We start from the raw sequence: 14,231 nt of genomic DNA on the forward strand, positions 1-14,231 counted from the left end.
AAATTAAATAATTACCCACAGTTCCCTTCTTGGCTTCAGGCCAGGCCCTTTCAGTTGCGTCTCATTAAAATGTCAAAACATAGAGACTCTTTACAACCTATCTCATCTTTACAGCAGGGACAAACAACAGGTTAAAATTATAGCAGTCCCCGGTGTCCATTTAAAATAGTTTGCAGTCATTCTCCCTGTAGCAGTGTCTCTTACAGTGCCACATTAACACCTTCTCAGCTCACTGATTCCAGAGCTTCTTTTTTGGGGGGGAATAAAACACTTAGTACAGCACAACTGGGATTAACCCCCCTGATCCTTTCTGGCTGTAAGTGGTGAGTGTGTGTGAGTTCGTCCCCTGAGAATGTCGAGTGATTACACACATATTACAGTGAGCGAGCTCCCATGTCACATTAAAATTGAGCTTGCTTCTAATAGTGTCTTTAGCCACTTTCCTTCCAACCCTCACTCCCTCCCTCTTTCTCCCCCTTCCTTTGTTTTTTTTTTACCCGAATGAAAAGGTCAAGTGACTGTTTTTTTTGCCTCTCTGCACCTTTCTTTCTTTATGTTTTTTTTTTTTTTATCTAAGGGCCAGAGCTATAGTATAGAGTGCTTTGAGGTAGCCTAGCATGAAATTGTAATGCCATGATAAACAATAGGTGCAAGCTTCACCATTACATAGATGCAGAGTGTGGGTTTTGTGTAGTGTGTGTACCCTGCAATCATGTGTGTGCAAATGCACGCATGAAATTGATTCTGTGGCGAATGAACAGTGTTTTTTTTGCATGTTATTGTGAGTAAAAAAACAAAACAAAAAAAACAAGGAAAATTATAAAGATATTTTTAAACTGTATTTTAATATGCAAATTAAAAACAATATTGCCTCCCTGTTCAATGTGAACTCATTAATTTTCAAAGTGAGGTGGTGACTTCAGGCGAAATGAGCTACAGGTGACAAGATGTTGGCATGTCCAGAGATGCGACAAAGTCACTTTATGCAAATGTGCAATGAATACCAATGAGAATGAAGACAATGGAACTCGTGTCTCGTGGCAGCTTTTGTGCTTGAGTGTCAGCAAGATGCAATAGATGTTAATGTTTACAGTGAGCAATTTCCTGAATTTATATGACACAGTATGTCTCTGATTACGTGTATATATATATATGTATAGACCAAATGTTTGGACACACCTTCTCATTCAATTGTTTTCTTTATTTTCATGAATATGAAAATTGTAGATTCACACTGAAGGAATCAAAACTATGAATTAACACATGTGGAATTATATATGGAATTATATACATAACAAAGAAAGTGGCCAGGTCATCTGGCGCAGCACCCCATCACTCTCCTTCTTGGTCAAATAGTCCTTGATACCTTCAGTGTGACTCTCTACAATTTTCATAGTCATGAAAATAAAGAAAACTCTATAGCATAAATGGCTGCCCACTGCTCCGGGTGTGTGTTCACAGTGTGTGTGTGTTCACTGCTCTGTGTGTGGTGCACTTTGGATGGGTTAAATGCAGAGCACGAATTCTGAGTATGGGTCACCATACTTGGCTCAATGTCACGTCACGTCACTCTACTCTATTAGCATAGAAACTGAATTGTGTAATTCCTGTGTCTGACATAAACAGAATTGCAGTCTGGCAGTCAGATTGAGCGAGACATGACAAAACTGACTCATGCAGTTGTGTGTTTTTGGTGTCAGAAATTTTGTGAGCTTTCACGTCACTGTACAGTAGGATTGACACCTATTGAGTGGTTGAACTAGGTATTCCAGTACAAATTCAAAATATTGTAGGGTTTTTTTCACCGGACCCCTCCTCCTTGACACACACGTTAAATTGCCAGATTGAAATGAAATATGCGGTGTTTTCAAACAATTGGCAACCCAGGATGTCGAAATACAATTGGGTAAACTGACAGTGGGTGGGTTTCACAAACAAAAACAAAGACCAACATTTCGCCCAGAACGCACATTTTCTAAGGAGAATAACTGACTGTAGCATTGTTTTTCAGATGAACTAGTATGTTAATTTAGCATGTTTCTGCAATATCTGCAAACATATTATGGTATTTTTTATGCTTTAGTAAAGTCAAAATCTTACATACAGCATCTTTAATCTTATAATAATACAATTTATATAAATACAACCATTAAAATGAACTCTTAATACCAGGATAACATTCAGATATAAAATAATCTGAAAGTAATCCTATAGTATTTACAGCTTTTTCTCATTTCGCCTTTTACTGAATAAAAATAAATAAATACATGCAGTGTGATCAGTTGCCGCTTGTAATGTGCGCTGAAGATAACAAATTTAATCTTTTTCAACACCGTCTCCATTCAACGGGGAGAACTCTGTGCTGTGGAATTTTATCAGGCGTGATTTGATTGGCCCGCCGCTAATCCCCCTTCTCTGCGAACTCATATTCCATTGGACATTGTCACTGTCAATCAGGCTCTCTGTGCCCGCCCATCCGTGGCGCCAAATAAGGCACATAGTACCGCTGTATGTGTCAGTAGTCCGGACGGCTCCGTCTCATCCGTACTGTGAGTCAAGCGTGCTCGGTTGCGACATGACCAGAGCCTCACAGACCTCGTCATTCAAATATGGAGCAGTTTAAAGCGATCATTTCGGTTCTTTGGATATTATTGCTCAACAGAAACGAAGAGTGCAGTGCAGAGGAAGGTATGTGTCTTTATAATTGTTAAGACGCCAGGTAAATTGTTTACCTAACTACATTGCGTGAAGTGTCTAGAGGAAGTAAGTTATAACTCTCACTTCAGGTGTGCTTTCATATTACGGCGCTGTAAAGTTAATAAACATACAGAAAGGACCGGGTCACTAATGCTTTTGCATTATGAGAAGATTTGATTAAAACTGAAATCGAAATGTCAATCGATGAGCTTTTAAAAACAATGATTTAAAGGAATCCGCTAGGACGCTGTTGACAGGCTGGAACATTTTTTTTAAATTATTAATAAAATAAGTAATCATGGTTAATTGTATGAGCTGTTTTATATTTATAATTTTATGTTTCGAATTGGTTAGTTAAAACAAGGAAATCGCAATAAATTGTGGTTGTTTGTGGTTGTGTATTGTTTCATAACAAAATTGTCAATATAAACAGTTTTTAAGTGAGGAGATTAAAACGACAAGATACAAATAATTGAGAATAAAAAAAGATAATTAATCATATATGTACATATGTTTTTAGGATTATATATATATCTTTCTGAAAATGTAAATGTATTTTTTTCTGTGTTGTCATAATCTGATAATTTTTTTGTTATGCCAGTTTTCTTTTTCTTGTATTCGTTATTCATTGTCATGCCATTTTGATCTCCTTATTATAATGCTACAAAAGCAAATTTCAATAAATTCCGGCTGTTATACTGGATTCACAATGTGTTTTTCTGACTGTGCTGCTCCTGGTGGGATTGCTTGACAGTCATGAAAGCTTCAACAGTTTTGATTCCAGGCTGTCGCATTAGGCTCAGGTGAGGTCAACTAAGCTTCCTAATGAGTGGCATGGCACAGAGAGGGAAAGAACAAATAATAGCTGCTTCCCTTCAGGCTATTTGGCTTTGCTGAAGAAGCCCAGCTGAGCCAAGCTGCTCTCTCTCTCTTCCCCTGCCTGCACTCTCGTACGTAATGCTCTCATGTGCACATGGCTGAACTCTGCCAGCACCCATCCGTCCTCTGCTGGAATGCTGGTTGACTGGATTAGAATCGTTGCCTTAATGAATGTTTTGACAGCGATTAATTGCTGTGAAAGCGATGTGTTCTGAAAGGCCTTGTGTGGCTGCGGTGATATGGAGGTTTTCTGATTGAGCTGAATATGTTCCCACTGTACGGAAAACCTCTTTGTTCACAATTACATCCCAATCCTGCTGTGTCGGTTCTCTTTGTATTCAGTCCCACTGTATTCTCTCTGTATTTGGTCACTGACAGGTGGGATTCAGACAGGGTGAGAGCTCTTTGTTGGCGCAAATTATACAAAGTGCTAACCTAAGTGTGAAAATTGTCATCATTTTATGTCCCCTATTGTATTTTACAGACTTGTATGCAATGATATAACATAGCATATATATGTCTATTATTATATGGTTTTGGAGTAAGCAAGATACAAGGATGCATTCAACTGATCAAAAGTAACATTGAAGACATTTGTAATGTTACAAAAAATACTTTGTATATCTATAAATATATTATTTGTTCATATATTATTTTGGTTATTTTGAACTTTCTATTCATCAAAGAATCATCTAAAAAAGTTTTCAATTAAATGTTAAGCAGCACAAATGTTTTCAACATTGATAATAATAAGTTTATTATTATCAATAAATAAGTTTCTTGATCACCAAATTAGCATATTTAGAATGATTTCTGAGGGATCCTGTGACACCGAAGTAATGGCTCCTTTAAATGCAGCTGTGTGTTCATCACATTCACATTTTAAAGTCTGTTATAATAGAAAACAGTTATTTTAAATTGTAATAATATTTCACAATACTTTTATTAAATAAATGCAGCTTTGGTGAGGATAAGACAAACAAAACAAAAACAAACAAACAAAAACACTTTCACCATTACCACCCCAAACGTTTGAATGGTATTATATGCGGTGATATATATATATATATATCTCATATGACAAAAGCTGCATAAGCATTCTTTCAGGCTTGCTGAATCCATCTCTCCTAGAATGAGGTGGAGGCCCCTTATTCCTGACCCTTCAGCTTTAACACACCTTGGCATCTCATTGTGGGCTTATTTACTGCTTTTTAGTGGGCTTGTGGTCGTTGCGGTGGCACTTTCAGGCATGTGCCAGTTGAATCTGCCACGCTGGTCATGCTGTTCCTGTGCCGTTTAGGTACTCTGTCAGGGTGCAATTCAGACCATGTGAGGGCACTTACCTAAGAAAGCTTTTTATGCCTGTCATCTCTGTGCTGGGTTCCATCAACAGACTATGCCAATTGAACTCTGTTCGTTCTCTCTCTGAATGGCATTACACTCTCTTCGTTGGCAGAAGTGTAAAATCTGGACTTGGGCCCTGAATGTGTGAACAATGTGGCAACATTCAGCTTCATTTATTGATTCAAACAAACACCAGGAAATTCATACCAGTGCATTTATTAAAAGCATGATTTTTAGTCCTGGCTAATGGTGAATGGTTAGACCGGTCGGATATCTGTGCTGGCTGTGCCTGTACTTGTTGTTGAAGGTGGCAGCTGGACTGTGCATGCAAGGTTAGAGTGATTTGTGAGTTTGGCAGGCGTAACAGTGACATCCAGGAGTTTATTTAGTGGACCGATGTGATGTGTGGACTCACAATGAGCAAGAAAGAAAGTGAAGCAGTGAGGGCTGGAGACAGGAGATGGCTGTGCCTGAAAGTAGAAAAATGCTGTTTTTGTGGGAAGTGTATGGAGGAGGAAAGGTGAGCGGTTTCTGAATTTAATGTTTGCGCAACATCCTTGCTCTATTTTAGCAGGCTCACTGCCTTCTATGGCAGCATAACTGAAATATATCCTTATCATAAGTGATTGATCTGGAGTGCTCTATATAGGCAATGACTTGCGTTATACAAATAGTGTAATGGAAGACTTGACTAAAAATGTATTATAATGCAGGCAATGTGAGACTGAGATTAATGACACAATACTTTAATTGGTGTGAAATAAATGTTTAGAATAGTAAAATAGTCTATTTTTTAAGTTTTAAATGATTGAGAAACTGTTTTTATTTAGAATTTACTTATGCAGTGCAATGCTGTCCTTAAATTTGGCCAGAAGAAAGTATTATTGCAGGGTTTTCACATCACATTTTCCTTACTTAATTATTGTAGCCAAAAGAATTCACAATAACATATCAAAATATCCATAGAAACTTAAAAAAATGCTAATTTAAGCTAATTTCATATTTAATAATAATAATAATAATGCTTAATTTATATAGCGCTTTACCAAGCTCAAGGACGCTGAACATGGTACACCAAAGCAACAGATATTAATTTACAAAGAAACATTTTCATTGGACATTTGCTCAATTCAGTTACAAATAATGCCATTGCATATAATACAGATTATGTAGTAAAGACATAGAAATAGAAAACAAAACGGACAAATACACAATGTAAATTAGTGATAGTGTTGGTTAAACAAATAAGTTTTAAGCTTTGATTTGAATTCAGTGAAAGAAGTGACTGTTCTGAGTGCCAGGGGAAGTGAATTCCAAATAGGGCTGTGCAATATGGACAAAAAAAAACCTATCACGATTTTTTTATCAATTTTGCGATTTCGATTTTAATTACGATTTTGACACACACATGCATGCTTTACAGTCATAAATGCATTCAGTATAAATTTGAAACATATTTCCAAAAGAAAACCAATGAGAGCTTTATCAAAAAGTAACAGTAGGAGTAACAGCAGCAGTCTTGAGTGAGACAGGAACAGTGAAATTAAAGACATGTTGATGAGGTGTGAGATTGGGGCAGAAATAACAGGGATACAGTGTTTCAGGAAAAAAGTAGGGTCTAGTCGGCTTGAAGAGGAATTACATTTCTGTATTACATCAGCAATTAGAGATGGGTTTGTTGGGGTAAAGATAGTCAATGATTGGTAGACTGAGTTTGGTCAAAATTAGAAATAGTCGGTTCCTCATCATAAGTCCGACATAAAACATCCAACTTTTCATGAAAGTTATTTAATTATATGAACTATATAAATTTATTTTTTCAATTTTTATTCACATTATATTTACATTCAAAATAGTGTATGGAGGAGAAGAATGAGTTTGTAATCATAACTGTAAGAGAATTTAATGCAGACTTTTCAGGCCCAGATATGTAAAAGTAAACAAATGTAAAATAACATGCATATTTCACTGTGTATATTAAAGATCAATCCTTGTTGAGGTAAGAAAAGCTATTCAGTCAAGAGAACTTAGTCATTTCCTTGTCTTTTGTGCTATATGGATGAATACACACACACACACACATACACACACAAATCTTCAAACAGTGTGTGCAACTTCTCAACGCTGATTCTTAGCTTGAAAAGGCTTAAAAATGCACAAATGAGTTTAGTTTAAACTCAGAGAGTGTGTGCTCATCATGTCTCACCTGCGGGTGCATTTTCAACACCTGGAAGATGAAGGTGTTAGTGACTGGTATACTAGTGTGCATAAAACATTCCGTATTGTTTGTCCATGTGATTTGATGATCGTAGTTGTAATGTGGGAAGCCAGTAGGTCTGTTTTACGTGTTGTTATTTAAAAAAAAAAACATATTCTAAATGTATTTTCATATTTGAGATGAGGGGTCAACCTCAAGTGGGCCAGGATTCTGGGGGTCGAGGGTTGGGGCGGACCACGGTACGTATTGAGTAAAACACCATGTAAGCACTATGTAACAATATGTAAGCTATTGTGCCTTCTAAAAATCTAAACTTTTAAATATTTATATGCTTAAAATTTATATGTTTGACTCATCCCTTTTCTTAAAGCGAACTTGTTATGGAAAATCCATTTTTACATGGTGTTTGGACTAGAGATTGTACTTTTCTTGGCCGATTACGATTTTCAGATCTTGTTTTTTGTTAGTCTAAAAATCTAAACTTTTAAATATTTATGTGCTTAAAATTTATATGTTTGACTCATCCTTTTTCTTAAAGCGAACTTGTTATGGAAAATCCATTTTACATGGTGTTTGGACTAGAGATTGTACTTTTCTTGGCCGATTGCGATTTTCAGATCTTGTTTTTTGTTAGTGTGATCTGTCGATACAGATTTTTGCTGATTCTGATTTTTTATTTATTTATATAAGCTATAATTTACAGCATAGACAACAAAAAGCTACTTTTCTTCAACGCAAAGTTTTATTTTCATAAAAAAAAACGATAAGTAAAAAGTCAGTAATAAAATAAGAACAAATAAAAAAACATTGCAAACATCAGCACAAATAAATGCAATAGAAAAAAAGAGAGCTATGAAACTAATTTATTAGTTTAAGTACATTTTTATTCAGGTAATGTAAATACTACAAAAATTTAAGTAATCAAATGTAAATTTGATCAGTCAGCACGTACAGTCAGCACGGCCTGCAGAGACCTCGTATGACCTAGATAGTCTGCGGATGGACCTACCAACTCCGGCAGCACAGAGAGGGCCTACACGAGACAGGCAAGCACATGTCCTAGACTCCACAAATGTCCCAGCACCAAGTCAGCCAATGCAGCGGTCTGAAACAAAGATGCCAGCCTTCCAGCAGGGGGAAGACATCGAAAACTATCTTCGGCAGTTCGAGCGGTTGGCCAGGACCTGGGGGTGGCCTGAGGAGGAGTGGAGCTTTCGACTTGTCCCGTTGCTGACAGGGCAGGCACTGGAGGCATACTTAGCGATGGATGAGGAGAAGGCGGAGGTGTATGCTGATCTAAGAGAGGCACTGCTGGAGAAATTTAACATCTCACCAGAAACTTACCGCCAGCGCTTCCGAGTGTCCTCTGTTCTAGCGGGAGAGTCACCAACAGAAACTTACCATCGCTTGAGGAATCTGTATCGACGATGGATACGGCCCGAGGAGCATACAAACCACCAAAGACTCTGAAACTGTTACTCCCTCTGCCACTGTTGAAGTGTCATGTCCTGTTGTCACCCGGGCACAAGCCAAGGCAGGTCTGCAGGACTTGGACAGTAGTCTGTTGCAGGGCGGCACAAAGGGCCCTAGGAAGTCAGATGGTCTGGTGGAGCGTTTTAATCAAACCCTTAAGAACAGGTTACGGAAGTTTATTGCAGACACAGGACTACAGAGAAGTACCTCAAGCCTCAACTGGGTTCTCACCATTCGAACTGCTCTATGGATGGCAAGTGCAGGGACCATTGGACCTACTGAGAAGAGGGTGGGAAGACCCTGCATCCAGAACTGAGGAGAAAGGCATAGTGCAGTATGTTCTAGAGATGAGAGATCGACTTGAGTGGTATAGGGAGCTGGCCAAAGAGAACCTGCAAGAGGCACAAAAAGCTCAAAAACGATGGTATGACCAGCATGCAAGACTTCGACAGTTCCAGCAGGGGCAGAAAGTTCTACTCCTATTGCCAACATCATCGAATAAGCTGTTGGCCAAGTGGCAAGGGCCATATACCGTGGTCCGCAAGATGGGGCCAGTGACCTATGAGATCCACCACCCTGACAAAGGGAAAGCTAAACAAACTTACCACATAAACCTGTTGAAGGAGTGGAGAGAGTCAACCGGTAAGGCAACAGAGACGTCACTTCTTGTACGGAAGGTGGAGGATGTGGAGGATGAAGGTTCAGAGGCAGAAGCTCAGAGACAGACGTCAGTGGTGAGCTTGGATCACCTAGATGACATGAAAAAGGAAGAGCTACAGCAGCTGGTGAACCAAGTTCCTGCTTTGTTCCCCCAGAGACCTGGTCGGACTGAAATGTGTCAACACACCATACACCTGACCGACCCAGCACCCTCAATACAGCAGCCTTACCGTGTTCCTGAAAGGTTGGTGGAACCTCTAAAGGAAGAGATCAAGATGATGAAGGAACTAGGAGTAATAGAGCCCTCGGTGAGTGAATGGAGTAGTCCCATGGTCATCGTACCAAAGAAGGATGGGACACTGCGTGTCTGCATCGACTTTCGTAGGCTGAATGCGCAATCAAATGTCTACCCAATGCCTGGATCCAGTTTATCACCACCTTGGATCTGTGCAAGGGTTACTGGAAGGTGCCCCTCGATCCAGCCTCCAGACCATACACAGCGTTCCGGACCCCACTGGGGGTTATACCAGTTTACTGTCCTTCCATTTGGCCTGCATGGGGCACCTGCCACATTCCAGAGGTTAATGGATCGAGTCCTCCAGGGCTGCGAGGAATGGTCTGCTGCTTATTTGGACGATGTGGTGATCCACAGTAACTCCTGGCCTGAGCATCTTCAGCATGTGCGACAAACCTTGGAGAAGATACAAGCAGCTGGCTTGACACTTAATGTAAATAAATGTGAGTGGGCGCGTCAAGAAGCTGGATACCTTGGATACCACCTAGGCAATGGCCAGCTGCGACCACAGGTGGACAAGGTGGAGGCAATTCGGCGGAGCCCAAGACCCAGAACAAAGAAGGAGGTGAGGTCTTTCCTAGGGTTAGTGGGCTGATACAGAAGATTTGTGCCAAACTTTGCCTCAATTGCAGTACCCTTGACGGACTTACTGAGTAAGTCAGTAAGCAATCCAGTTCCTTGGACTGAGGATTGTGAGACAGCATTCAACACTCTGAAAGAAAATATGTGTTCCAGTCCAGTCCTACAGAGTCCAGATTTCTCAAAACGGTTCCTTGTACAAGTGGATGCTTCAGCGACAGGAATTGGTGCAGTGTTGGCACAAGGAAGTTCAGGAGAAGAAAAGCCAGTTGTTTACCTTAGTCGCAAGCTGTTGCCCAGGGAAACCCAATACTCTACGATAGAGAAGTAATGTCTTGCCATCAAGTGGGCCCTTGATAGCTTACAGTACTACCTCCTTGGACGAGAATTCGATCTGGAAACTGACCACAGAGCATTGACCTGGATCCAGTCGATGAAAGACCATAATACCAGAGTCCTTGCAACCGTACAACTTCAAGATACGACATCGACCTGGCAAACAAAATGTGGTCGCCGACTACCTGTCCCGGTTCCCAGTCAGTGCGTCGCTTGGAGAGGGGGGAGGTAATGTGACAAAGCTGACCTAATTGTCACTGCTGGGCAACACTGGCACACACACGCACACACCTACACTTAAGCAGAAATACTTACCTTTGTAATAACTCACGCTCGTTTCCCTCCTGGTGTTCCGCCGTCGGCAGCGCGGGTGCACACGCACTCCCGATGGCACATACGTGTTGGACATTATTTCATCTTCCCCTCCACATCCGTCAATATTCATAACCCCGGACATTTCACACACTCACACTGCACGTTGTTTGATGTTGTCTTGTCTAATCAGTGTTTGTTATATTGAATTGGGCGTGCTATGGTCGGTGTTCCGGTGTGAGACGCTGCCAAACAGAGCGATTGAGTGGCGATCTGTTATGACATCACTGACTGCGCCGCGCTGCCGCAGCGCACTGGAAACCAGCAAAACAATAGTTTTATATTAGTAGGGGGTACCTTGTTTTTGTGTGTATATAAATTAAATGGTTGAATGTGGTATTTTTGTGTTTAATGTTTTATTTGTTGATTACGTGTTTGAGTTTGTGTTTAGTATTAATAATTGGTGTAAAAGAAGTCGAAATGCCTGAAGTAATGGGGTTTTAACAGTCTCTTATTACCCGTTTGAGAAGTCCCATGTGAAGGGGGTGGAGTCTGGCCTATATAACGGCAGGCCAGATTAAAACTCATCACTTGTTTACCAAGTCGGAGCGAGAGAGCAACTGTGGTGCCTCAAGCGATCTTTTTTGTAACTCCTGTATATTGTGGATACTTAACTGTATATTGACTTTTTTCATTTGGATTATTCCCTCTTTATTTTTCTGTTTGTTGTTTCTTTGGTACTTTGTGCACCTATATATATTTTTTTTCACCATTGGACTGTGTTTATTTTTTGGCACTGTAAATAAATTTCACTTGCACATAAGTGCTATTGCGGGCTGAGCCATCATTTAACATCTTTTACGGACATTCACAACGTCCCCTAGCGAGTGGTGGTTCTCGCTTTATCACAGGATGTAAGACTGAACACAATGTAGGAGTCTTCATTTTCTCCCAACATCTGGGCCACTGAGGAAGCAGTGGATTACTTTTATTTTTGAATGTAATGCACCTCAAAATCCATGTCATTATAGTGCCTAGCTAACATTTTAATCGTATTTGTGACTATTTCTATTGCTGGGGTCTCTCCTTCATTTGTGTCTGACTCTGGATCAGGTGGCCTTTAAAAATTATTTAAATGCTGAAATGTGAAATTTTTCATTTTGCAAGACTTTTTGTTTTGTAAAAACCTGTATCTGTACCCAAGTATCATTTTACAGTTTAATATATTATGATAGATATGCCCTACCCCACTCATACAATATACATTTGATTTGTGCACCCTTAAGGGTCATAAAAAGTATTAAATTGATTTTTTTTTTAATTCGGCAGAAAGCCTGTAAACATGGAAATAAAATTATTTCCTTGATATTTGTTACCCTGGACCACAAAATCAGTCTTAAGTGTAAATTTTTCTGCAACGTATATACACTAAGCGTCACAACGTATTCACCAGGACTGTGCCTGATGAAGACCTGAAGGTCGAAACCTTGCTTGAGCTTAATTATATTCCTCTGGAGCAGTAGTTTTCAGTGTGCAGACCTCACTTCTTTATTTAAATAATCACAGTAGTCATTAAATATTTGCTTGGGTATGTTTAAAACTCACTTATTCTCAATTTGTTGTAGAATTCACTTTTATTAAAGATGTCATGGACGTTTATCTGAAACCAGTTTTCTTAGGAAGAAGCTTAAACTGCCTCTTCAGTCATTGACTGACTGGGTAACACAGCCAATGTAACTCTTACAGTCATGATTACCCATAATAGCCTGCGTGGATGTCATAGGAGAATCGTTGCTTGAAATCTTTTAAATTAAGCTTGATGTGTTTCCTCACAAATTGACCAAGTCCTGTATTGAGTGGAACCATATATGGATCGATGCTGTGTTGTTCTCTGCGGCTTCAGGGGAAGGGTCATTTGGATTCATCTTCATTCCCTGTGAGGAATGTTTTTCTGCTGGATCTGCAGGAATTCTCCTGGAATTGGAGTCATGTCTGAGGTGGTTTTGTGAAGGAGATGGATTGTTTTATTTCCAGGAGAATATGGATGTTTCTGGAATGCCGTGCAGCTTCATAAAGGTGAAAAAATTATTTTATATCTTCAGTTTTGGATAAACCTTGAAATCAAGCATTCTGACAGTTGTTTTTCAAGGGTACAATAATATCATGAATACAACAATTCTTGGATAATCAATATATTTCTAGATAATCCAATAATTATAAATCACGACAGTCGAACAATGAGAACAAAATGTCTGTAAAAAAAGGTTAAGTGTAAGTTTTCTCTCTTTATTCAAGTCCAAACTGATAGAAAACCGCACAAAAAGTTATGTAAATAAAATGTAACACGTCAAAGTAAATTTATAATTTTGTTCTTGAACTTATTAAAGCTTGTTTCTTTGTGTAAACCAACACATTTAACTGCTTATCAACTTTTTTTTTTTCTTTAGAAAATATCGATGCTTGGTGCCAGAGTATCGATAACATCTTGCTGGCACATCGATTTATTGTTCCACCCCTACTTGATTGTCCTTTTAACTGCATTGTGCAGCTGCTTTTTATCTATTTACAGAGCTGGAATGTGTCAGACAGCTGGCAGAGAACATGCTGTGTATGTACCTGACCTCTTGTTTGCTGATCTTTATATTCAAAGCACTTTAGACAAGCATTTCCGCTGTGAAAATAAGTTGTTTGTTCTCACATTTTCTTAATGTGGTTCAGTAGCTTGATAGGGACGATGAAGAGGACAGGTTTGTTTTTGGAGGTGCTGAAGGCTGCACACACATGCAGATGTGGGCTTATGTAAGACTACAGACTTCTGGCTTTTTTAAAGGCTTAATTAATAAGCCAGACTGGAATAAATGGTGCTTTTCGCTGGGCGTACAACTAAATTGACTGTGAGCTTCTTCCGTTTCATGTTTATAGTTTTTAAAATGCAGAACACAATTTTTCTCAACATTGACAAATTTTTCCCAGAGTGAACTAAGGACAGAAGTATTGGTCTAGGGTCCAGGCACCTGAGCATCTAGATCTGTCTGGAGATCCTATTTAATTAAAAGCCAATAACTGACATGATTGGTTTACATATGGAATGGCACAATTTTGTTTATGGCATAGGAATGTATTGATCAGAAAAAGAGAAAAAAAAGGTTGATTTCTTTTTGAATTCTAATTTTGAAAGTTTGAAGTTTAATGTTTTCTTTTTTTGGAATAAAAATATTTATTCAAATGCTTGATTTCTAATGTTAGTAAATAGGCATATCATTTTCAGTGTTTTTTTTTTTTTGTGGAAATGTACATTTCTGGCATACCATATGACTGTTTAAGAGATTAGGCTAAAATACAAAAATGGTGTTAAAATACAAAATAAAAAATAATTATGGAAAACACCAAACAGTTAATTATTCACAGAGCAGTTTACAGTAGGCTGCAAGAAGAAAA

General features: G+C 38.9%; 1 protein-coding gene across 7 annotated transcripts in view; it reads left to right on the forward strand.

Annotated features, from left to right (window-relative positions):
• Positions 1-2,497: 2,497 nt before the first annotated feature.
• The window catches only part of LOC127935853 (ephrin type-A receptor 7), a 130,740-nt gene continuing 119,006 nt past the window's right edge, over positions 2,498-14,231 (forward strand). For 6 of the 7 annotated variants that reach the window (XM_052534043.1, XM_052534045.1, XM_052534047.1 and 3 more), the window contains exon 1: positions 2,532-2,688. In XM_052534043.1, the coding sequence (XP_052390003.1) occupies positions 2,610-2,688 (79 nt within the window). In that variant the 5' untranslated portion in view covers positions 2,532-2,609. Of the gene's footprint in view, positions 2,689-14,231 lie in introns of all 7 variants that reach the window. The other variant, XM_052534050.1, reaches the window with a different exon arrangement.

This window comes from Carassius gibelio, chromosome A19 (assembly GCF_023724105.1).
Source record: "Carassius gibelio isolate Cgi1373 ecotype wild population from Czech Republic chromosome A19, carGib1.2-hapl.c, whole genome shotgun sequence".
Lineage (NCBI taxonomy): Eukaryota > Metazoa > Chordata > Actinopteri > Cypriniformes > Cyprinidae > Carassius > Carassius gibelio.